The following is a 25788-nucleotide window of genomic DNA, read 5'->3' on the forward strand; positions in this document are numbered from 1 at the left end:
GGGAGTGGCCACTGCACTCCAGTCTGGGCGACAGAGTGAGACTCCAACTCAAAAAAAAAAACAAACATATGATCAAAGTTTAGCTTAGAAATAGGTTGCTTAATCATCATTTTGGACAACATTTAAAGCTTTCTGCCAACAGCGTGTACCCTTTCCTTTAAGGACGCCCACATTCTCTCTTGAAAGTGTCTTTTTCTTTCTATTTTTTTTTTTTGAGTTGGAGTCTCACTCTGTCACCCAGACTGGAGAACAGTGGCCACTCCCAGCCACCGCAGCCTCGACCCGCTGGGCTCCGGCAATCCTTCCGCCTCAGCCTTCCGAGTAGCCGGAACAACAGGCGCACGCTACCACGCCCGGCTCATTTTTGATTTATTCTGGAGATGAGGTCTCGCCAAGTTGCCCAGGCGGGTCTCGAACCCGCGGGCTCAGGCAATCCACTCACCTCGGCCTCCCCAAGCGCAGGATTACAGGCTGAGCCACTGAGCCCGGCTAAAAGTGTCTTTTTCTAACAAACTATACTTTAAAACTTTCTCTGAGACTTGCTCTAAAATTCCTTTCTGTGGCAAAGTCAAAGAACCCACAGGGCAACTACTCCATGTCATCCAGCATTACATGTAGTAGAGCCTTGAAATACCCTCTGACTTCAGTCAATCCACCCCGGGACACTGTCCTAAGGATGCTGAAGCCCATGACACTTTGGTTCCATTAACACTGCTAGCGAGAGCTGTCCCATTGCCCAGAAGCGTGCACTCAGGACCCAAAAGCAGTTTGGCCTTTGCTCTACTGAGGTCACTCAGGTAACCCCAGGGACTCGGGGTTACCTGGGCTCAGGTGATCTTTAACCTTTTGCATCAGATTTCGCCATCAATCCTCAAAAACATTTTTGAGGTTTGATGGCGAAATCTGATGCAAAAGGTTACAACCTTATTGCCACCTCAATATCAGGCAGAGACTTTTGTCAGTAACTGGGGACTGCCCCTTTTGGATAACTTAGATGAGATAGGCTGTCTCAAACCCTGCTATTTCAGTGGTGGGCTGCAAGGAGACGACCAGAACATGTGTGGCCCTGACAAAGAAGGTCTGTCTGGTCTCAGGCTACCACCAAAACATCAGCCACCAACTGACCACTGCAAGTTTCCGTGTCTGCCCGGGTCTCCCAGCACACTCCTGGATCCCCTTCCTCTTTTCTCCTTTGTCCACTATCTGATATCAACTAAAATAAAACAAACCCAGGCCGGGTGTGGTGGTTCATGTCTGTAATCCCAGTACTTTGGGAGGCCAAGGTGGGAGGACTGCTTGAACCCAGGAGTTTGAGACCAGCCTGGACAACACAGTGAGACCTAAGTTTTACCAAAAAAATTTTAAAAATTAGCCAGATGTGGTGGTGCATGCCTGCAATCCCCACTACTCAGGAGGTTGAGGCATAAAGATTGCCTGAGCCCAGGTGGTCAAGCGGTGAGCCATGATCATGCCACTGTACTCCAACCTAGGCAACAGAGTGAGACCCTGACAAAAAAAAGAAAAAGAAAAAGAAAGAAACAAAATAAGTAAGTAAATCCAGTGGGATGAAGCAAAGTAGGAAGTAGAGGAAGAACAACGCACCATGACCCCACCATCACCCACTGCTTCAGGTGACCCACCCTGAAATCCTTTCTGAGGACGGCTCCCTCACTTCCCAGCTTTAGAGATTCATCACGCCCAGGGGACCCCCTCCTTTCCAGAAACACCAGGAAATAAATCCTCCTAGGACCCTGCCATATACATCCACGGGTGCACCAGCTTCTCACCCCCAAGCACCTCCAAGACGCCTGACACATGGACAGCGGCAGCTTTGATGGTGCAGCTGGAGGAACAAAGGAACCTGCCCTGTCTTTGCCACCCTCAGCTGCCAGCGTGAACTCAGTCCCTGTAAACTAGCTTCTCCATACCCTCTGCCCACCTCCACCACAGGCACCAGACGTGTCGGGGCAACCTCAGAGCAGACGACTGCTCTCCAAGGCACGCAGAGAGGAAACGAGGGCTGTGGCCCCCTCCAGCACCAGGAGATTGTCAGAGGTAAAGATAAAGCCCTGGCACCTCACTCCCACCTGTGCTGATTGCTGAGCTAATGAGGAAAATTACCCTATTTTCTCTGGCAGCAAACAAAGGAGCTGCTGCTGGGAGCCCCTTATGTGAAGATAACAGGCTGCTTGGTGACCAGTGGGGCCCTTCACAGACAGGCTCCTCCCAGGGACTGCTGGGTTCCAGAGGTCACCACCTGTGAGGGCCCAGGCTCTAAGGAAACTGCACCCCCTCCTGGAGTTTACAGCTGGCTGGCATCCCCCTGTCAGAGACAGCTTAAAGAACACACACTTGGGAAGGCATTTGAAAGAGAAAAAGAAGACCATTGCTACTGAAAAATCAGAGAAAACAGCCACAAGCCCAAGGGAGTATCTTAACTCCACACTGCCCCAGGGTCTGGGTGGATGCTCTCCCCCACTCAGTGCCTACTTAAGAGCCCTCTGGGGCTCAGCATTGATGGGTACAGCTCTGTGGGGTCATATTTTCTCCAGCTGCAGGGCCTTTGGGGCAGCCGGTCTCCACAAGCAACCCCATTGGGTGACCAGAGCATCCTAAGACCCCCTGCCTACCCACGCCCACACGAAGCAGTGGTTGGCCAATCACAGTCCCTGTGCCCTGCAGCAGCCCAGCCACAACCTCCTTGCTCCCCAGGCTGAAGCTATTATGAGGAAGGGGCTCATCCACCTTGGAGGGAAGAAGGATATCTCACAACCTCTCTCAGGACTAGGCCTTCGAGGCCCTGCCCCCTCCCACACCTTCCCAGCCTCACACCTGGTCCCACACTGCCTCTCCTGGCTGGGACATTTCTCTCAGCCTTTTCCATGGGGCCTGTCCCATCCCATTCTCCCAGGACACTTCCCAAATGATCCCGCTTAGGCAGATGGCTCCCTCCAGCCAGCCCCCTCCAACACATCGTATCTCTTTGCTGTATAACACTCAGTCTTGTACCATTTTTCTAGTCATTTCCCAAACACATCTTTCATCTTCCTGAAAGATCCTTCAGAAACACCCTCTTATTTATCTGGCAAACTCCTACTCATCTGTCAAATCCCTGCTACTCACCCAAAGCAGAATTGACTTTCGCCTCCTGGGCATCCACAGAAGATGGGCAAATGTCTGCTGCACTACCCCTCACATCATGATAAGGTATCTGCTCATACGCCTATCTCCCCTGTGAGACAAGTGCCTCCTCCAAGGGCCACGTCCAACTCTTAGTTTTCTTATAATTCCCAAATGATACAGGTGCCACCAGGATTCAATGATGTGATGCACATAGAACACTCAGCGTGGAGCTGGGAGAGTCAAGCACCAAGTGAACTTGGACCCTCGTGTTACTACTCACCTACTCCCCACAGCCGAGCCAGAACAGATGTGTGTGAGGATCTGCTGAGTTGAGGTGAAAGGCATGAGTATGAGAGACTGAATGTACGCCCAGACAACGACCAGACCAAATACCAAGACGGAACTCTGACCTGCAACCTGCAGCAACTTGCCCAGGAAATCACCCCCTTCTCTACGGTAGCCTGCCCAGGATGCCAGCCCGCTGTACGTCAGACTTGCAGGGAGTCAGACTTCCTGGATGAGCTCTAGCAATAATCCCGGAAGCCAAGCCATCACTCCCTACCAACTGGCCCCAAATGGCCAGGACTCAGTTCATAACCGACAACTTCCCTAATTTCTGTCTCCACTTTCAGCTGAGGACCAACCAGAGAAAGCCCAATGTGCCCCATTCACCAGTCATGCTTCTGGGGTTGGCATGATTACTTCCCTGTGCCAACACCACCCAGCAGAGAGTACCCCCCCATCTTCCCTCTTTCCCACTATAAAGCGTCCCCATTCCATGGCCTGGCTTTGAGTCTCTGCCAAAACACAAGTGATGGTGGCTGACTCCTTTGCCACATAGCAGGCTCAGAACCTACCACCTTTGTTTTTCTCATTTGAATGCCCTTCAATGACTTCCATGGTTGTGCCTCACATACCTTTGGCCTGGCAGGCCCAGAACGCACTCAGTAAAAGTTACTGAGTGACTAGGAAGGAATTAGGGGGACAGAAGAAGGGACAGAAGAGCCACTGCTGGACACTGGAACCCGCTCTCCACTGTCATTGAACACTAACTCCATGTGGGCCCTTGGCTTTCTCAAGTCTCACTTTTTCTTCCATAAAGTAGATGAAGGGCATCAGGGGGCCAGAATCACTTAAAGATCACCTCCCTACCCATGAGGGGCCCTCGAGCCTCAGAGAGGAGAGTCCCCGTGGCAGATGGTGACAGCATGGCAAGAAAGGAGTAAGCAGATGGTTCTCTCCCCTACACCCAGGCAGCAGCTTCGTCAAGTACTCAGAAGAGGACACAGCAGGTCTTTCAGAGCCCAACAGAGCCTGCTTAAGTCTCCTCATCACACACAAAAGAAGAGGGTTTTTCTATTTGAAAGCAAAACCACAACAAAGGCTGGGGCTCACAGCCATCTCCAGTCCCTCCCTGGCCACCATATCCCTCAATCCCTGCCTCTGAAATCCAATTAGCAGGCACGCTGGCCTTCCCTTTGTAATCTGAGGCGGCATGGGGGAGTCAAGAGCTGCCGGCAGCAAGGAAGGAATTCAAACAGCATCTTTCAACAGCCTTCTGACCAGAGGGGGCTAAGTAAATACACTTCGGCAGCAGCCTGAGGATGAGGACGGATGCACAGGCTCTAAGTGGCATTTCTCTGGCACTCTTCTCCATGCCCCCTTACTCGTCCCACAAGATGCTCCCTAAATGTCAAGTGCTTTGAAAGCTCTTGTTTTCATACCCAATCCCTGCCCACACCAGTCTCATGAAGGATTAATTCCTCTTCCCAGCAGTCCCTTCCAGCATTTTGTCCATGCCAGTGTCACAGCACTCAGTAGTGAGGACAATCTGTCCCGCAACCCTGGCCTTCTTCAGAGAGAGACTCTGGCTGACCAACCTGCTTTGTTTCTCTGCCTCCGGACACAGGGCTGGACGACGCCGGGTGCTCAAGGGAAGGTCTGATGAAGGAAACCACAAATGAACACTCCTCTTACTCAAAGGAGGCCCCCTGCCTGACTTTGCCCTTCCTGGCCCCAGACAACCCTGCCATCCATTTCCAACCATTCTATCCTCCTCTGGAAAGCCAGCATTCAATCCCAGTCAGCAGGATATAGCACTAGAGGACTCTTGGGCTTACGTAGGTGGCCTGGGAAGGCAGCCCTGGGTCACAAGGTGGGCAACCTAGGTTCCAGTCCCGGATATGCTGTGCTAAGACCCTGGTTGAGTCTCTTTCCTCCTTGACTTTCCTTTTCCATCCATGAAATGAGATGGTAGAGGTGGTGCTGATATTTTTCAGGAGGTTCTCTCAATGGGTGGCCCATGGGCTGAATATAGGTTGAAAATATGTCTTACTGGCATTCACATTATATACAACTTGGAAAAATTCACATAAAAAAATCCCTATTTCCCGGCTGGGCTCGGTGGCTCAGCCTGTAATCCCATGCTTTGGGAGGCCGAGGTGAGTGGATTGCCTGAGCCCGTGGGTTCGAGACCCACCTGGGCAACTTGACAAGACCTCATCTGTACAATAAATCCAAAAAAAAAAAAAAATTAGCCAAGCGTGGTAGCACGCACCTGTAGTTCCAGCTACTTGGAAGGCTGAGGCAGAAGGATCGCCAGGGCCCAGCAGGTTGAGGCTGCGGTGGCCGGCAGTGTGCTACTGCCCTCAAGCCTGGGTGACAGACTGAGACTCCAACTCAAAAAAAAAAAATCCCTATTTCCAGAATCTATTAACTAATCATTAAAGTGGACAACGTTGGTCCATTTCCCCTCATGGCACACTTGGCTGAATCTGGGTAGGGAATATGCTAGTTTGCTACCATCTCCACCACACACTGTTATCATACCCAGTCTGAGCTACTCATTACTTACATTACTTAGGTATTTGTATTTGTAACCTCTGAGCTACGGTTCTCAACATTGGCTGCTGGCACTTTAGAATGTCCCATGTAAGTATTAACAAACGTCTAGGCCCAGGCCCACAACCAGGCATTTTGATTCAACTGGTATTAGGGTGGAATCAAGGCAATGGTGTTTGCAGAAAAGCTTCTCAGATGATTCTAATTTCACCCAGGGACAAGACCTGCTGACTGTGAGGACCCATCTCACTTGCATAAAGAAGCAGTCACTGGGTAGGGAAGGTAGGAGAAGCCAGGATAAAAGTACTCACAGGCCCTATGGGGAAACAAGCCTCACCCTAGAAGTCTCCTCACCCCAGCCATGGGTACTTTAGCTCTTCAAGCACAAATGGGATGAGCTCTGAGAGCTGCACTCAGAAACGGCTACACAGACAAATCCCTCCTCCTTGTCCTTCCGTTTGCATGATAGCCTTTCCAGGTCCTGCTGGTAGCTTCCTCCTGAGCTATTGTCCCCGGACTGGGTTTACCAATTCATGCGACCTCTCCCTCCTGGCCTTCCCAATGCCCACACCTCCTCCAGGAAGCCAGCCCAGCCTAAAGTCAGCTCTATGAGATAGGCTTACTCAAGTCCTTCATGCACTGTCACCATCTTATGTATTTGTTTCTCTAAACAGGACCTCAGACCCTTTCATGTCCCTATCACATAAAGAGTTCTAGAAGGCAGGAACCACCTCTTCTAGACTTCCTGTGTCCTCCGCAATTCTCCTGCCCCACTATCTTGCAAACATATAACAGGAACATAGGCTGTAGACCCAGCCCACAGGTTGCTGAGCACCAGTGACCTCTTGAGAAGGTTAGAGGGACTGCTCTCTGGAAAAGGGGGTCAGGGCACACCACTCGTCCATTCAGAGGACCCATGTCAAGAACATCTACAAGACCCGCCTGCTGGCCTCCTGCCATCTCCCTCCCAAGCACTTGTGTTCATGTGCTCCGTGTGTGCCCCACAGAGAAAAGGCCAACATCTCTGGCATCTGTCACTCCTGAGCTGAGAAAGCAGCATAGGAGAACCCTGCTAGATTGGAGGGTGAGAAGGGGGCTCATTCAAGGCTATGGAGAAATAAAAGACTCCTGGACCTCCAGACCCAAATGCCCCCACTGGTCTATTCACAGCAAGAGAGTCACTCCAGGACTCACATCCTTGACCCTTGATCAATCTGACTCGCAGTCAGCCACAGGCAGAAGTGACCTAGAGATCTCCAAGCTTCAGTGAGGACACAGGTCCACCTTCAAAGTCTACCCTGGGAATGACTTCATGAGTCTGGCTGACTGGGTACTGGCTCTGGCAACACTCCCCAGGCAGGGTCAGAGCCTGAAGGTTGAGGGTTTGCCATCCCCTTCCAGCCAGAGCTGGCCAGGGCCTACCTCTGAGCTGACTGAACGTGGTCATGAACTTGCTGGTGAGGGACTTGAGCTCGTTGTTAGCCAGGGTGATGAGGTGGATCTGGTCAGAGACATTCCGCAGGACCTTGTAGATGCCAATGGGGAAGGAGACCAGCTTACACTCAGCCAGGTCTGCAGCCAAAGGACAAAGAGATCAGAGTTATCATCCACCACTGCCCAGGTGCTCACCCTAGACCCACATGGGCCCTAACCCCAAACCCCCCTCATGCCTGTTTCCCCTGGATCAGGCTTCAGACCCTTCCCTCTTCCAGGAGCCTTCCTCATCACGATTAATGTACACCTGTCCCTCTCTTGCCCTGAACCTTAGGATTTATTCTAGCACCTTCTATTTCTACAGCCTACTAGGCTAGAACTATGTCTGCCGTCATGATGGTAACTAGCATTCACAGCACTGTCCTAGAGACCCTATATAGAATCCACGAGCCTTTTTGGAATCATCAAAGACTCAATAGTGAAGATGCAGTCTTAAGAGTACTTCAAAATAGTTCAATTCTTTGAAAACAGCCAATTTGCACAGAGTTTGTGGTTTGACCTCCTTGCTAGTCCTGTCACACTGAAGCAAGTCTCATACAAGCAGCAGCTAGGAAACTGTTGTGCAGAACAGACTGGCAGTTCCTCAGATGGCTCAACACAGAGTTATCCTATGACCCAGCAACACCACTCCTAGGTATTTACCTAAGAGGAATGAAAATATATGCCACCTGGGCAACATAGTGAGCTCTCATCTCTACAAAAAAAATTTTTTTTAAATTAGCCAGGCATCATGGCAGGCACCTGTGGCTCAGCTACTCAGAAGGTTGAGGCAGAAGGATCATCTAAGTCCAGGACATTGAAGCTCCAGTGTGATTGTGCCACTGCACTCCAGCCTGGGTGACCAAGTAAGACTCTGAGTTAAAAAGAGAAAGGGAGGGAGGGAGGGAGGAAGGAAGGAAGGAAGGAAAGAAAGAAAGAGAAAGAAAGAAAAGAAAGAAAGAAAGAAAGAAAGAAAGAGAAAGAAAGAAAAAGAAAGGAAGGAAGGAAAGAAAGAAAGAGAAAGAAAGAAAGAAAGAAAGAAAGAAAGAAAGAAAGAAAGAAAGAAAGAAAGAAAGAAAGAGAAAGAAAGAAAGAAAAAGAAAGAAAGAGAAAATACATATCCTGGCTTAAAGAGATTCTCCTGCCTCAGTCTCCCAAAGCACTAGGATTTTTCTACTCTTGCTCTCAGACCCAGATCAAATGTCACCTCCTCCATGAAGCCTTCTTTGACTATCCCAAACGTTTAGTTTTCCCAGCAGCATGAGACCACTTTACCCTGTATTGTATTAAACCCTTTCTGTGTCTGTTTTCCCAGCAGACTGGGAAGACCCCCAGAGCACAGTGCCAGAAATAGTCCAGCAGGCTCAGGAGCAAGGCAGGGGGTCCAATGACCTCACTGAGGTGACTTGGGAAAAGAAAGAGGACAGGTAGGAAAAGGGCAAAGAAGACTCAGGGTCCACAGGGCTCCTCTGCCAGCAGCCTGATAAGGAGTGTCGTGAATGCTTCATCCAGTCCAGGGCTGCACCTGGTGACTCTGGCCTGCTGCTGTCCAATGTCAAGCACCAGCTCTTATGCCAGCAGGTGGGGTCAGCAGGAGAGAATGCCAAGTCTTCACAGGGAGGAACAAACTCCCAGAAGTCAGGCTTTCAGCAGAAGAAGATTAAGGGCTGAGTTGGAAGTGAACCAGCATTACGGGCTCAGAGTTTGCGGCAAGCTGGGGATTCCAGAAAGAGCAATCCTTTCAAACTATTCCTGGGTGCACTGTGCCAGATGCACAAAGGGCTGGAAAGGACTTTTGGTTCGGGTTGTCACGAATGACCCCAGCCTTTCTGGGTAGGAGCAGACAGACCTCATCACACATGCCAGTAGCAACATCAAGGGAATGGAAGAAGTTTCTCCTTTAAAACAGAGGGCATAATAAGGATGCCTTTCATCACCAGTATCCCTGAATATAGTCTTGAAAGTTCTGGCCTGGCCAGGCGTAGTGGCGTGCGTCTGTAGTTCCAGCTACTTGGAAGGCTGAGGCGGAAGGATCACCTAAGCCCAGAAGGTCGAGGCTGTGGGGGCCGTGAGCGTGCCACTGCACTCCAGCCTGGGCAACAAGATTGAGACTCTAACTCAAAAAAAAAAGAAAGTTCTGGCCAATGAAATAGAAAGCACAGGCACTGAAAACAGACTAAATGATTCGTATGTGCATACAAAATTACTACACAACCTCAGAAGTCTGAAGCAGTCATCCAGCAAAATACATTAATTAAAAAGAGCTCAGTGATGGGAAGATTGCTTGAGCTCAGGAGTTGGAAACCAGCCTGGGCAATGTAGCAAGATCCTGTCTCTGCAAAAAATTAAAAAATCAGTCAGGCATGGTGGCACACACAAATAGTCCCAGCTACTCTGGATGCCGAGGCAGGAGAATCACTTGAGCCCAGGAGGTTGAGGCTGCGATGAGCCATGATCATGCCACTGCACTCCAGACTGGGAGACAGAGCAAGACCTTGTCTCTAAAAAAAAAAGAACTAAGTGAGGTGGCTCATCAAAATAAATATGCAAAAGTCAATAATATTCCTATATGCCAACAATAAAATATAGTTTGGGATCCTATTCCAAGCATCAATAGCAATATAAAATATTAGAGATAATCATAATGGAAAGTGTATCTGACCAAGATGAAGAAAAGCAAAAAAGTGCAAAGGTATTTTTAAAAATAGATTTGTACGTGAAGACATATAGCATGTTCATTGCTGACAAGTCAAAATATTAAAAAGATGTAGGTTTTTTTAAAAAGAATTAATTTATATATTGTTTAATGTGATTCTTACCCAAATCCCCAAATATTTTTTAACTTGATTAAATGGTTTTAAGATTAACTAGGGCAAAAGACCCTCTAAAAAAGAAGGTGAGGTTATAACCAATAATATAAGGCCACAATAATTAAGACAGAGCAAAAGGAAGAATGGATCATAGCAAAAAAAGTAGCTAGCCCAGAAAATATAATCCATAAATAATAGGTCATAATTTAATACATGTGAAAGAAGACATCACAAATAAATTGAGAAAGGGAAGAATTCATCAACTGATGTCAGAATAACCACTAACAACGCTGGGAATAGGAAAAAGAGAGAGACTCTCAAGCTAAGAATCAGAATAAATTTTAGATAGAGAAGTATACTTTTTAAAAATGCACACACAAAAAAAATACACACATGGCTAGATCCATAACTGGATCACAAAGGAACAGATCAGTAAAACTAACTGCATAAAAAAATATAAAACACTTGGACACCTAAAAAAAAATAAGGAAAGCAAGATTGTGAAAAAGGTTCTCGTAATTGAACAGAGTTATCTTTGTTATTGAAAATGGTCCAGTAGTGGGAAACTGTCAGGGCAGAGGGGGTGGGATTGGCTGTTGAGGGAAACTGCTAGGAGAGGGAGGAGCACACCTCATCAACAAGGGTATCTGCATAATCAACGTTTGTATGCCTAATCCTGAATTGTAACCCACATCTTTATAATTAAAAAAAAAAAAGAAAATGGTTGATATAATTAAATAAAGAAAAAATTAAGGCCACTCAAGAAAAGATGTAAGATATTCACAAAGGAAAAAATACAATTGATAAACAAATATAGAGTTCCTCATATGTATGACCAACTGCTTTCTAGAATATTTATGACAATTTACATTTAATCTCTTCAACAAGTAATAGGATGATTTAAAAAAAAACTTGCTAATATAATCAAGAGAAATGATATCCTTTGCTTTAATTTGCAATATTTTAAATAATGAGCCTAATTATCTTTCATGGTTAATTACCATTTTTTGGCCAGGCAAAGTGGCTCATGCTTGTAATCCCAACACTTTGGGAGGCCGACATGGGAGGATCTTGCCAAAAAATAAAAAAATTAGCTGGGTGTGGTGGGACATTCCTGTAGTCTTAGCTACTCAGGAGGCAGAGGTGGGAGGATTACTGGAGTCCAGGAGGTTGAGGCTATAGTGAGCCATGAGTATGCCACTACAATCCGACCTGGGCAACAGAGTGAGACCCTGTCTATATTTTACTTTATTTTATAAAATAAAATTTATATTATAAAGTAAAATAAAACAATAGGAATTAAGCACTTTTGTTTCTCCTGTGAAAAATCCAGTTCATGCCTCATTATTTTTCTATTTGGATTTCTGACATTTTTTTCTCCCAAAGCTTAGTAGAGCTCTTTAAATAGTATTATAAACCCATTTAATAGTATCTTTAGCGGGCTCGGTGGCTCAGCCTGTAATCCCAGTGCTTTGGGAGGTTGAGCTGAGTGGATTGCCTGAGACCACGGGTTCGAGACCCGCCTGGACAACTTGGCGAGACCTCGTCTCTACAATAAAATTTTTAAAAATTAGCCGGGTGTGGTAGCACACACCTGTAGCTCCAGCTGCTTGGAAGGTTGAGCGGAAGGATCACCAGAGCCCAGCAGGTGGAGGCTGCGGTGGCCGGGAGTGGCCGCTGCACTCCAGTCTGGGTGACAGAGTGAGACTCCAACTCAAAAAAAAAAAAAATCGTATCTTTAATAGTACTTATTAACCCATTTGTTGATTGTTTTTCTTGCTCAATCATTCATGTTACAGGTTTTGTTTTGTTTTTTTAAGCAGAACATACAAATCATATGCACACTGTAATTCCAAGTAGGTAAAAAAAAGTATACATGCCTGGGAATGACAAAAAAGAAGGAAAATAACCAAAATGTTAACAGCAGTTATTTCTGGGGATTTGAGTAATTTGTTACTACTTATAGTCCTCATGTGTGTTTAATTGATAGAAAGTAAAATACTACTGTATTTTATAAAATATATAGAACCATTTGCCAAGTGTATGTAGACAGTGTTACTTTACTTTTAACATAGAAAAGTTAATCTATTGCAAAATGAAAATATAACCTGGAAATTTTTTTTTTTTTGAGTTGGAGTCTCACTCTGTCGCCCAGACTGGAGTACAGTGGCCGCTCCCGGTCACGGTAGCCTCGACCTGCTGGGCTCCGGTGATCCTTCCGCCCCAGCCTTCCAAGTAGCTGGAACTACAGACGTGTGCTACCACGCCTGGCTAATTTTTTTATTTATTGTAGAGATGAGGTCTCGCCAAGTTACCCAGGCGGGTCTCGAACCTGCGGGCTCAGGCAATCCACTCACCTCAGCCTCCCAAAGCACGGGATTACAGGCTGAGCCACCGAGCCCGGCTTGGAAAATTTAAGGATCAGCTGAGGGTGGCCAGTTTTCCATCAGTGAGAGAAACGGAGAAAAGCAGACCCAAGAAACACAGGAACTCTGTGCATTAGACTGGGGCAGAGCTATGAAATGGAACTTTCAGACATACACTCCCTATAGCGGAGAGACAAAGGGTTCACAAGGAAGGGAGAAGATATACAGCCATGAAGCCCTCTGCAAGGTATTTCCAAAAGTCCTCAAAGCAGCTTGTCTTCCCTGAGTAGGCCCACCCAGAAGTGCCCAGCCTACAGTCTCCTCCCACCGGGCCACCCACACACCATCCCAACCTCACACTACCTCACTCTTCCAGTCTCTGACTCAGGCAACGTACAGGCCCTCTGCAGTTTCATCAGGTCAAATGACACATCACAGGATCACACCTTCCTGGCAACCGAGGACGCCCAGTGTCTGGAATGTTGCCCCCAGTGCCCGCTAATTTCATTCACTCTCCACTAATAGCAGTCAAGACTGGCCCTATTGTGTGCCAGGCACTGATCTGCATTGTGTCTTGTGACTTTCCTATGATTTCTTTTTTTCCTTCCTGGGGATTCCTCTGTTTCCTCCATTCTGCAACCCCTGCACTGCCTACCAGAGTCTTGGGTTCATGTGGGAAGGATACCCCATGAAGCTCTTACTCAGAACAGTCTGGCTGCCACCAATGGCAAAGGCCACCAACACGACCTGCAAAAGGGCCCTGTTGGGATGTGACGCAAACACGCCATGTAACCAGCCACTAATACAGTATGTGGAATCTCACCCCTGATGAGAGGAGAGGTCCATGATCTTGGAAACAGTTCTCCGTGGTCTCTGGGACAACAGTATGGAGATCCAGGTACCCAGACATCCTGGAAAAAATCTCAACCCTGCCCAGTCATCATCCCATCTGTACATAAAACACTATATATTAATACTTCATGTCCATGCCCTAGGGCAGCGATCCCCAATCTTTTTGGCATCAGGGACCGGTTTTATGGGAGATAATTTTTCCACGGACAGGGGAGGGGAGAGTGTGTAGTCAAACCTCACTGCTAATGTCAACCTGCATTTGCAGCTGCTCCCCAGCACTAGCATCACCACCTGAGCTCCACTTCAGGTCATCAGGCAATAGATTTGCATAAGGAGTGTGCAACCTAGATCCCTCACATGCACAGTTCGCAATAGGGTTTGTGCTCTTATGAGAATCTAATGCCACTGCTGATCTGACAGAAGGCAGAGCTCAGGCAGGAATGCAAGTGATGGGGAGCAGCCATAAATACAGATGAAGCTTTGTTCACTCACCTGCCCTCACCTCCTGGCATGTGGCCTGGTTCCTAACAGGTCACGGACTGGTACTAGTTTGTGGCCCGGGGGTTGTGAACCCCTGTCCCAGGGATGGGGATAATAATAACCATAAACAATATTATTTACTAGTATTTCACACGTGCTGTGTTGTAAGAACAATCCCCCCTCTCTACTGACATGGGGAATATGCAATAAGTGACTTGCCCAAGGTCATACAGCTAAAAATAGGGAGAATTAAGATTTGGACCAGGCTGATCAGGAAACCCGGAATCCTAACCACTTTGCTATACTGTCCCCTGGGGTCAAGAACATGCCCAGGTGCTTGCCTCCTGGCCAGGCCAGGGAAAGGGTAGTCTACACTGAGCTCCACTATTGGAATCTGAGGCCTTGGCTACAAACTCCTGTAGGCCCCTCCAGTTCAGAGCCCTTAATCCTTCTGGGAAAAGAGAGCCATAGCCTTCTGCATGAGTTAGTCACCATTTGTTCTCAGAAAATTCCTCGGCAGGTCTAATTCAGAGGACGGGTGCCATCTACACCCACTAGACCTGTTTGCAGAACAAAAAGCTCCCATGAGCTGAGCCATGTTCAGTGCTGGGCCCCTGGGTTTATGGAAGCAGAAAGCACTGCCTCCAGAGGACACACCAGGATATGGCCAGGTCCCACAAGGGAAAGGGGGCTTCCACCCAGGAAAGAAAAGATCCAGGCTGCAGACAGAAGCACTGTCCTCAAGGAGCTGTGGATAGCATCAAGAAGCAGGTCCCATTCTCTATGTCCTCAGCACAGACCATATAGCGAACAGTTCACCAAGGCATAAAGAAAAAGTTGCCTAAACCAGATGGAGGCTGAGCTGGTGATTGCAAAGGTCCCATTCAACTCAATAAAACTAACATAGCTGACATCACTGAGTATTTACTATGTGCCAGGCACAGTTCTAGGCATTTTTTTTCCCCCCGAGTCACTCTGTTCCCCAATCTGGAGTGCAGTGGCATGATCATGGCTTACTATATCCTCTGACTCCTGGGCTCCAGCAATCCTTCTGCCTAAGCCTCCCAAGTAGTTGGAACTATAGGTGTACACCACCACACCTGGCTAATTTTTCTTTAATTTTTTTTTTGTAGTGATGAGGCCTTGCTATGTTGCCCAGATTGGTCTCAAACTCCTGGGCTCAAGCGTTCCTCCTGCCTCAGGCTCCCAAATTGCTGGGATTACAGGTGTGAGCCACTGTACCCAGCTCTAGGCATTTTTAATATATTAACCCATTTAATGCCCTTAAAAACTTATGAGTTACCCTCCCAGCAGGAGAATGGGGCCCATATGGATAGGTAAATTATCTATGGACAGTTTGGTAAGATGATGGGGCCAAAGAATCTGAATGCAATGATTCTAGACCAAAGATTCAAGCAGGGTGACTGGTAGGACAGTTTGCATAGGACTTTCCTAGTTTTAGAGCTGAGAATCCTACATCCTGGGGAATCCCTCCTCAGTCCTAGACAGACTGGGACATCTAGGGTCACCCTAGATTCAGGCTGATGAATGAGAGAGCACTCCAGACAGAGAGAGAGAGACAAGAATACCCAAGAGTGAGCCATGGCATGAGCAAAGGTCCAAAGCACTCTCACCCCTCTGGGACTTGGAGCTCTGCTTTCTCCTATGACTTCCCAGGGCTACCCTCGCTGCATGTACACTCAGAGAGGAAGGCTCCCAGCACTGGAATCATGGGACATGCATTGATGGTACATGCACACAGACCCCAACAGGGGTAGGGTGGGGGGCACTGAACTTCAAAGGGCAGCGCCAGGCTCCTCCATCACCATTTGGGTGGCAGCTGGACTCACCTTTCCCAAGGACCCACAATCACTCGTACCTGGGCTTCAGCAGAGAACAGAAAGATCCTTGGAGTAAGGCAGCACAATAAACACAGGCATAATAATCCTCATAATTATAATTATTATCGCAAGGCGGCCAAACTGCATGTCCCCAACCTCTAATTAGAACAGTACTTTGTGTTAATAAAGAAGGCTTTCATTCAAATCACTCAGGTCCTTCATTAAAAAATATCTAGTTAATTCTAATGAGTGCCGATAAAAAGTCGCCGGTGGGCAGAACCAAGTCAGAAGCCGCAAAATCCAAGAAGTGAGCAGAACATCCACCTGGAAGTCAGAAGTACTGGGTCAAGCTGGCACTGTGACCTAAGAAAACAGAACACTGACCCCTGCCAGGCCCTGCTGAGAGGCGGGCCTGGTGACAGGGCCCAAGAGCAGGAAGCAGAAAGGGGACCCCTGTCAGCAAAATCATAGGTCCCAGAGGTGAGGGCGTCGGGGACTTAGGCTGGTGGGCGCATGGACGTGCGGCCTGGCCAAAGAGTAAGGCCCTCAAGGTTACGGTGGGGGGGGTGGGGGTGGGGGTGGGGGGACTGGAGGGGGATGGGGGGGCAGGAGGGGAATGAGCAGCCAGCATGATCCGCTCCCACCCGGAATCTCTTTTCATGGAATCTCAGGGTTAGAAGGACACTGGAGGTCATTTAGTCCACGTTTCCCAAACTTTCCAGTAAGATTCATCTAGAGAGGCTGGTCCCTTTACCCTCTCCCAGATATTCTGCCCCAGTGGGTCTGGGATGGTGCCGGGGACTTTGTGTTTTGTAGACAAGCATCCCCAGGTGATTCTTCTCAATAGGCAAACTTGGGAAACACTGAGTAATGCAGCATCCGATCTGAGGCCTGAAATTCTCTCAATGTCTTAGAGTTCTCCTTGAACACTGGTGATGGGAAGCTCACTCCCCCTTCCACAGAATGCTTTTAACTGTTAGACAGTTCCTTCTTGAACCACGTTGATAACCGCCACCCTTCCACCACTCACGGGGCCTACTGCCCTCTGGGATCACAGCGTTGACCTACCCCCTCTTCTGCACCGCAATTCTTTACATAAATGATGACGAAGGATATTATAAATGTTTTTTTCTTTTTAATTATAAAATACACTTAACATAAAAATAAACCATCTTATCAGGGTTACCAGGGGTTGGGGGGAGGAAGGATTTTTCAGGACGGTGAAAATACTCTGTGAGATGCTCTAATGGCAGACACATGTTATTCCATATCATCGGAGCCTATAGATTGTGCAATGCCAAGAGGGAGTCCTAATGTCAACCATGGACTTTGGGTAATAATGATGCCCCAATGTAGGTTCATCAGCTGTAACCATACACCACTCTGGAGGGGCTATTGATAATGGGGAAGTATGCATGTGTAGGGGCAGGGAATATATGGCAAATCTCTAGACTTTCCTCTCTATTTTGCTGTGAACCTAAAACTTCTCTTAAAAGATTAAGCCTTTAAAAATTATTTACCTCGTAACCATTTTAAAGCATACAGTTGAATAGCATAATGTATAGTCACACTGTTGTGCAACCAAGCTCCAGGGTTTTTGCATCTTGCAAAACTGAACTATATCTATTAAATCTGTTTTCTTCTTCCCCAGTCACTGGCAACCACAGAACATTATAAACTATTTTCCAGGCAAAAATAACCCCACAACCTTCCATCTGCATGGTTCTGGATGCTCCTCTCAGGGAAGCAGACCCAACCCAGCTCAGACTCTGGCCCAGCCAGAACATTCTCCTGCAGAGGTTTTCAGTCTCTAGCATGTAACTGCAGCCACCAGTGATTGACACCAACTGTATGCCAGAAACTGCACTGGGGCTTCAGACCTCTTATTCCCTCTGCTCCTCACAACCACACTATAACGTCATTGCTATGCTTGCCCCTATTAAACAGTTGAGGAAACTGAGTCATGGAGGAGTTAAACAATACGCTCAAAGTCACATGACTCATTCAAGGCTAACCAGTTAACGAAATTTAGAAAAAAAAATGTACAAAGTGCATCCTACCTGCAAATGAGAGATCTCAGCATCGTCATGCATTTACTCACTTAATCCTCACAACATCCCCATAACATGGATACTATTATTAGCCTTAAAGGAAGAATCTAGGGCTGGGGTCTTAGTAAGCAGCAGAGCTGGGCTTGAGGGGCATGCCCCTAACCACTGTGTGACACTGCCTCCCCTGAACATATAACTCTCATTCAGGACACGCTGAAACAAAATGGGAGATGTGAGTTTCCCAAGAGCAGAAAGATCTTCTGTGATTTACAGTGGGTCCCCAGGAACACTGGTACATTGCCGTTACCATGGAGCTACATAAAGAGGGACTTCCTGTTGAAAGAGCTGGTGCTCTTTCACCGGGGTATCAGGAGCTTGGATATGTCACTTGATTGTAGGACCTTGTGGTGCTTATGCCCTTTGCTTTCCTCTCAGTAAAAATGCCAGAGTTGTGGCCAATCACCTCAGAGGCCCCTCTCAGCTGCCCCTGTGGTCTCTGGATGGTGACCATACACTAGAGATACCTGGTGCGCCTTATAGACTCGATGCCCAAGTCACCCTCCCAGAGATTCTGACTTAACTAGCTGTGCTTGGGAAGGAGGGGCTTTAAAGTCTCCCAGATGATTCCATTGTGCAGCCAGGGTGAACTCCCTGTTGTACCATCCCCTCCCAAACTACGATGTAGCAACAGATCACCTGGGGCCTTGCTAAGGTGCAGATTCTGGTGCCACAGGTCTGGCATGGGGCCTCAGATTCTGCATGACTACCAGCAGGTCCAAGGACCACACTGAGTAGCAAAGGCTAGTCCAGGGCAATGGTTCTCAAAATGGGGTTCCTTGAACTTGTTAGAAACACACATTCTCAGGGCCCACCCCAGACCTACAGAATGAGAAACCCTGGGGGTGAGACCCAGGCATCTTTGTTTGTTTTTTGAGTTGGAGTCTCACTCTGTCTCCCAGACTGGAGTGCAGTGGCCACTCGACCTGCTGGGGCTCCGGCGATCCTTCCGCCTCAGCCTTCCAAGTAGCTGGAATTACAGGCGCGCGCTATCACGCCTGGCTAATTTTTTGATTTATTGTAGAGATGAGGTCTCACTAAGTTGCCCAGGCGGGTCTCGAACAAGTGCCCCAGGGAATCTTGTGGCAGCCCAAGAATCACTGGAGTAGGGACGTGGCCTCCCTCCAGCTGTGGTTACTTTGCTCTGACTGATGATGGCAATGAGGGTGATCATGACAGTAACTTGCATCTCTTGGGCACTGACTTTTACCCACTCATGGAAGGTGTGTTTGCCCTGTGTGCCTCCTGCTTCCCCTCAGGGCAGACTATCTCAGCACAGAGCCAGAGTCTCTCCATTCTCTTCTCTTGCCTTATTCCCATTTCTGGCTCTCAGAGACACACCTGACCCTTGGTGTAGAAGCAGCCCTGGGCAGCAACTCAGGAGATCCACATTCTCATCCCAGGCCCCTCACTCTCTCAACCGGGGAGGTCTCAGGGAAACAACTTCTCCACCAGCCTTGTCCCCTTGTCTGTAAAATAAGGGTTTAGACTAGGTGAGTTTTGAAGTCTCAGCCAGGCTGTGTATTGTAACTCCATGATTCGACTGAGTTGAGTAGAGGTTCTTTGGGCATTGCTCCTGCCAAAGATAAGTGGCTGCAAGCCGTAGCCAGGCACTTCTGAATCTCCCTTGCCTTAGAACATGCTAGAGGATGCACTACAATGGGAGATCTGAGACGGTGAAGTTAGCTACTCTGCCTCAACTTGTTAGTGAGCACGGAGCTGGGATCTGAACCCAGGTCAACTCCAAAGCCCGTGGTCTTTCCATGGCATTACTTTAGTCTCCGCTACACTAGGCTAACTCTTCCTGCCATTGTCAGAAGAAAGTCTTAAAAAAAAAAGTAGTATAATAAAAACTTACCCCTGTGTGACACTTGATATGTGCCTGGGACGTTTCTATGCGTTTTACACACCCTCACAACTCTGTAAGGTAGGTATTATTATGTTTATCCATTTTACCATCATGGAAACTGAGGCATCGTGGGTAAATAGAAGAGTTACATTCTAATTTAAGCAGTCTGGCTGGCTCCCCTAGCCTGAAAGACCTCGGTTTAACAGAAAGGAGGTGGGATTGTTTGACGGCATCAGAGGAGAGGCCTCGGGTGGGCTAGGACTCTCATTCAGGAGGCTGATGTAGAGAAAATAGATTTTTCTGGAACAAGAGAATGAAAACTGAGATGTAGCCAGGTGCAGTGGTTCACACCTGTAATCCCAGCATTTTGGGAGGCGGAAGCAAGAGGATTACCTGAGCCCACGGGTTCAAGACCAGCCTGGGCAACTTGGTGAGACCTCATCTCTATAATAAATCAAAAAATTAGCTGGGCATGGTGGCACGTGTCTGCAGTCCCAGCTACTTGGGAGGCTGAGGTGGAAGGATCACTTGAGCCTAGCAGGTTGAGGCTGTGGTGCCGTGAACATGCCACTGCACTCCAGCTTGGGTGACAGAGTGAGACCCTGACTCAAAAAAAAAAAAAAAAAGAAAAAGAAAACTGAGACCTGGACCTACAAGGAAGAGCCAGCACTGCCTTCCAGAAGATGACCCCCCGCCCAGCACATCCAGGTATGTTTAACAGCCAGGGGCTGAGGGTTGGCATCCTGGTGTAAGAAGAACTGTCAATAGTGCCGACATGGCTGGGCACAGCGGTTCATGCCTATAATCCCAGCATTTTGGGAGGCTGAGGTGGGAGGATCGCTTGAGCCCAGGAATTCATCAAGACCAGCCTAGGCAACAAAGTGAAACCTCATCTCTACACAAAATAAAAAGATTAGCTGGGCATGGGGGCCCGTGCTGTATCCCAGCTACTTGGGAGGCTGAGGCAGAAGGATCCCCTGAGCCCAGAAGGTCGAGGCTGTGGTGAGCTGTGAATGAGATCCTGACTCAAAACAAAACAGAGCAACAGTACCAGCATGCCCTCCCGGGCCTCCCATGACTCAGGCTGCCAGTCTCTGAAATGCCACTTGATCTCCAAAGCTGGCACAGCTGAATGCAGGGAGGAGCGAGCAAATAACTACTCATCAAAGGACTGCTTCGTGCATCACTGTGCACAATTAGGCATTGCTTTAACAAAGTGATTTGTGCACAGTGTTTATGGAGCTGACTAGCTAAAAAGTTTGAGGAAAGGAGCAGCCTGAGTCCTGCTCCCTGTTGGCAAACTCCCTTCCCCAGAGATGGCTCTGGTCTTTTGGGGAAGGCTTTTGGCATTTAATTCCTGATTTCTAGAGCAGGGCTTCCCAGTCTGCTTCACTTGTCACGCCTCCAGTAGATAAAGGGGTCTCTGTTTTTAAGCATGGGAGGCTCACACCTATAACCCCAACAGTTTGGAAGGCCAAGGCAAGAGGATTGCCTGAGGTCAGGAGTTCCAGACCAGCCAGGGCAACATAGCAAGACCTCGTCTCTACAAAAAAAGATTTGAAAAATTAGCTGGGCGTGCAGCACATGCCTATAGTCCCAGCTACTTGGGATACTGAGGCAGAAGGATTGCCTGAGCCCAGGAGGTTGAGGCTGTGGTGAGCCGGGATCATGTCACTACCCTCCAGCCTGGGAGACAGAGTGAGACACTGATTCAAGAAAAAAGAAAAAAGGAGTGAAATCCTAACAGCAGCTATAACATGAATGAACCTTGAAAACATTTTGCCAAGTGAAAGAAGTCAGTCACAAAAAGGCAAATATTGTATGATTCCATTAACATGAAACATCCAGAAGAAGCAAATCTACAGAGACAGGAAGTCGATGAGTGGGTGCCGGGGCTGAGGGACACAGAGAAATGAGGAGTGATGGCTACTCGTGGGTGCAAGGTTTCTTCTTGGGGTGATGGAGATGGTTTAGAATTAACAAAGGTGATGGTGACACAATCTTGGGAATATACTAAAAACCACTTAATTATATACTTTAAAATGTGAATTTTAGGGTCTGTGAGTATACCTCAAAAAGAAATAAGGGGCCAGGCACGGTGACTCATGCCTATAATCCCAGCACTTTGGGAGGCTGGGATTGCTGGAACCCACGGGTTTGAGACCAGCCTAGGCAACTTGGCGAGACCTCATCTCTACAATAAATCAAAAAATAAGTCAGGCATGGTGGTGCATGCCTATAGTTCCAGCTACTTGAGCTACTTGGAAAGCTGAGGCGGAAGAATCACCTGAACCCCAGCAGGTGACAGAGTAAGACAACGACTCAAAAAAAAAGAAATGAGGACGAGATGGTCCAACTAACAGGTGGTTGTAAGCACAAAATAAGTCATCTGCAACACTCTTAGCACAGAGTCTGGCAGACTGTTTGTGCTCAGTAAATAAGCGATGCCGCTATGAGGATACTAAGATGTTGTTTTTACTTAAGAATTCATTCCAAAGATGTGCTTCTTCCTGAAGGTGAGAGACAACCCCTGGAGTGCACTATTCTAACAACCTCATGACAAGGAAACAACTCTGTGCTATCGTGGGCTCTGGAACATTAAAAACAAACAAACAAACAAACCCTGTTTCTTCCTGGAAAACCCAGTCACCCACTTAAAGCAAAAACAAGCCTATGTTTAATTAAAAGTAAACCCCACAGAAAGTACAATCAAATGACACACAGTCCACCAATTTGAGAGATTAAATTATTGGATTTAATGGATGACTCATCACAAACATACAAGAACAAAAGGAAACAGGAACAGCAGTAAAGCTGAAGCTGACAGCTAGCCCCCAACAGCTGTGAGGGAACTGTAGCTGATCTGAGTTGAAGCCACGGTGGCTCAGCCAGACCTTGGAAAAGCCTGGGCAGGCCCTGAGGTCATCCACAAGGATAACAGCAGTCAGCACTGACCGAGTATCATCACCTCTTTTTATCCTGGGAACAACCTCCAAGGGAGGAGGTTATTATCAGTCCTCTTTTGCAGAGAAGGAGACTAAAGCCCAGGGAGGTTAAGAAAGTGCTCAAAGTCACACAGGAAGTGAGTCTGAAGACTGGGATACTGATCTACTACTGCCCTAAACTCAAGTGACTTCAGGCAAGTCACTTGTGGATCCTCAAGTTCCCTGTCTGTAAAATGCAGAGAATGAACTTGGCCTGTGTGTCTCCAAGTATGGAACTACTCTCAAAGAACAAATGGGTATCTCTGGGTGTGACAAGACACCAGACAACTCAATGAACAGAGAGGCAAGGGGGCTGCAGCCCACAGACAGGGAGAACTGCACTTGTCAAGCCAAGGCAGCACCATAGGCCTGCAGTTACCAACTGGCCGTACCGTTTCTTTTCTTTTCTTTTTTTTGAGACAAGGTCTCGTTCTATCACCCAGGCTGGAGTGGAGTGGTGCAATCATAGATCGCTGCAGCTCCAAACTCCTGGGCTCAAGCGATCCTCCCTCCTCAGTCTCCTGAGTAGCTGGGACTACAGGTGTGTACCACCATTCCTGGCTATTTTTTGGCCTTCTTTTCTTTTATTTTAAAGATGTGGGGTACAATTCAGGTTAGGTATACAAATGTTCATTGTGCAAGTACCCTTGTTGATGAGATGTGCCCCTCCCTCTCCTGGCAGTTTGCCTCAACTGTCAATCCCACCCCCCCTTGGCAGTTTCCCACTACTGCCAATCCCTTTCTTATAGTATTAGGATAATTGTTCAAGGTCCACTTATGAGTGAGAACATATGCTACTCTGTTCTTTCTTTCTGTGATAGATCATTGAGTATGATAGACTCTCAATCCATCCAAGTTGCTGCAAAGTTCATGTTTGTCGTTCTTTATGGCTGCATTTGGCTATTTTTTTTTTTCTTTTGAGTTGGAGTCTCACTCTGTCGCACAGACTGGAGTGCAGTGGCCGCTCCCAGCCACTGCAGCCTCGACCTGCTAGGCTCCGGCAATCCTTCCGCCTCAGCCTTCCAAGTAGCCGGAATTACAGGCATGCGCTACCATGCCCGGCTGATTTTTTGATTTATGGTAGAGATGAGGTCTCGCTGCCCAGGCAGGTCTTGAACCCGCAGGCTCAGGGAAACCACTCACCTCAGCCTCCCAAAGGTGCGGGATTACAGGCTGAGCCATCGAGCCCGGCTGCATCTGGCTATTTTTAAAAAATGTTTATTTTCAAAGAGACAAGGTCTTGCTCTGCTGCCCAGGCTGGTCTCAAACTCTTGGCCTCAAGCAATCCTCCCACTTCAGCCTCCCAAAGCGCTGGGATTACAGACATGAGCCACTCCATCCAGCCCATGCCCAGGTTTTTACAGCACATTTTCTCCTCCTCAAACAACCTTTCTGGGCTTGAAGAGATAAGGAGTCCACTCCTGTAAGGAATGGTTTCTTAGAGCAGTCATTGGGCCTTCTGAGCTCTCCAGTGGATGGTTAGGGAACCCAGGAAGCAGCAACCAACACCTCCAGCCAGTGTCTTGTACTCCACGCCTGCCCCAGACAAAAGCCACTGCCCATTCCTGGGGCTTGTCCACCCTGTGGACTGGGTTCCTGCCACTTCCACAGTCTGGAATGACCTTCCTTCCCCTCTGCCCACCAGCCCAGCCCCACTGCTTTCAGGAAGGGTACCCATCTCAAACTTCAGAACATGTGCTTTAGCATGTAACCTGGACTGTCTTCTGGCTGGTGGGTATCTGCAGCCTGCTGGGATCCATAAGAGGCACTCACATGGAGAGGTGTGCATCTTCATGCCAACCACCCTCACACTAGAACAGCACTGGGCAAATGCCCTGAACATAATTACAGGCCTCACCACTGGGAAGCCCGGTCTCAGGATCCCCCTTTGTAAAATGGGGTCCTCTCAGGGAATGGAGAAAAAAATGAGCTAACATTTGCCTAGGGCTTGAGTTCACAAGAACCTTTGTCTGCAGCAAAGGTGTAATTATTCTAATAGAGTTCACTGTAACCTGAAAGAAAGCAGCTTTGAAACCCTGAAATCCACCTTGACAATGGCAGCAGGTGGATCTCCACGGAGGAATCCCTCTCCCTGCTCTCCTCTCCCTACCCTGCTCTTCTCTCTGAGCCCCTGAACCCCTCTTCCCATCACATTTCTCTCCTCTTCCAGAATCTCCACACCAGTTCAAAGGGCTGAACCCACCATCTGCAGCCTGGCATTCACACAGAGGGATCCGTTTCCCACCTCCCTCTCTAGAAGTCGCGGCTCCTACCCTCAGGCCAACCAGACTGCTTACTTTTCCCTGCAACTGCCTTTATTTTTCCACCTCTGAATTTTTGCTGGTGCTGTTCCCATTAAGTAGAATGTCCTCCCTTATCCTCAAAAACGCTCAGCGGGGTGCAGTGGCTCACACTTGTAATCCCAATGCTTCAGAAGGCTGAGGCGAGAGGATTGCTTGCAAAGTGAAACCTCATCTCCACAAATAATCGAAAAGTGAGTTGGGCTTGGTGGCTAGCACACACCTGTAATCCTAACTACTTGCGAGGCTGAGGCAGAAGGATCGCTTAAGACCAGGAGATTGAGGTTGTGGTAAGCCATGATTGTGCCACTATACTCTAGCTTACAGAGTAAGACCCTGACTCAAAAATAAAAAGAATAAAAGAAAGCGATCAAGGCATGCAAAATCTGGGGAAAGAATGAAGCAGGCAGAAATCACAGCGAGTCCACAGCCTAATGGCACACCTGCCAGTGCTCAGTAATTACCTTCCTCCTTCCTCTTACCTTCCCACCCTTCCCTCTGCACAGTAGTATAGGACAGACACAGCACACGGTGCATAAATGTTTGCCAGGGTGAATAGGACAAAATCAGGAATCTTGGGGATACACTGGAGCATGGCAAAAAAACAGCCACCTGAGATGAGGCAGATGCCAATTAGAAGGCTCTTCAATTCAACCTCATCTTCGAGGATAATCACCTATTGCAGCACTTGTCTCACATAATAGGCCACATAATTTCCTAACCTCTGAAGGAAAAGAAAGATGGGCGTCGTTACATTTACA

General features: G+C 47.9%; 1 protein-coding gene across 6 annotated transcripts in view; it reads right to left on the minus strand.

Moving 5' to 3' along the window:
* LRRC20 (leucine rich repeat containing 20) overlaps positions 1–25788 on the minus strand; it is a 92590-nt gene that overhangs the window by 41176 nt on the left and 25626 nt on the right. For 4 of the 6 annotated variants that reach the window (XM_021712232.1, XM_008057850.2, XM_021712236.1 and 1 more), the window contains exon 3: positions 7387–7536. The exons of the other annotated variants lie outside the window; for them this stretch is intronic. In XM_021712232.1, coding sequence (XP_021567907.1) covers positions 7387–7536 — 150 coding nt within the window. The remainder of the gene's footprint in view (positions 1–7386; positions 7537–25788) is intronic. 6 annotated transcript variants of the gene reach the window in all.

This window comes from Carlito syrichta, unplaced genomic scaffold (assembly GCF_000164805.1).
Source record: "Carlito syrichta isolate Samal-C Ts95f unplaced genomic scaffold, Tarsius_syrichta-2.0.1 Scaffold303141, whole genome shotgun sequence".
Lineage (NCBI taxonomy): Eukaryota > Metazoa > Chordata > Mammalia > Primates > Tarsiidae > Carlito > Carlito syrichta.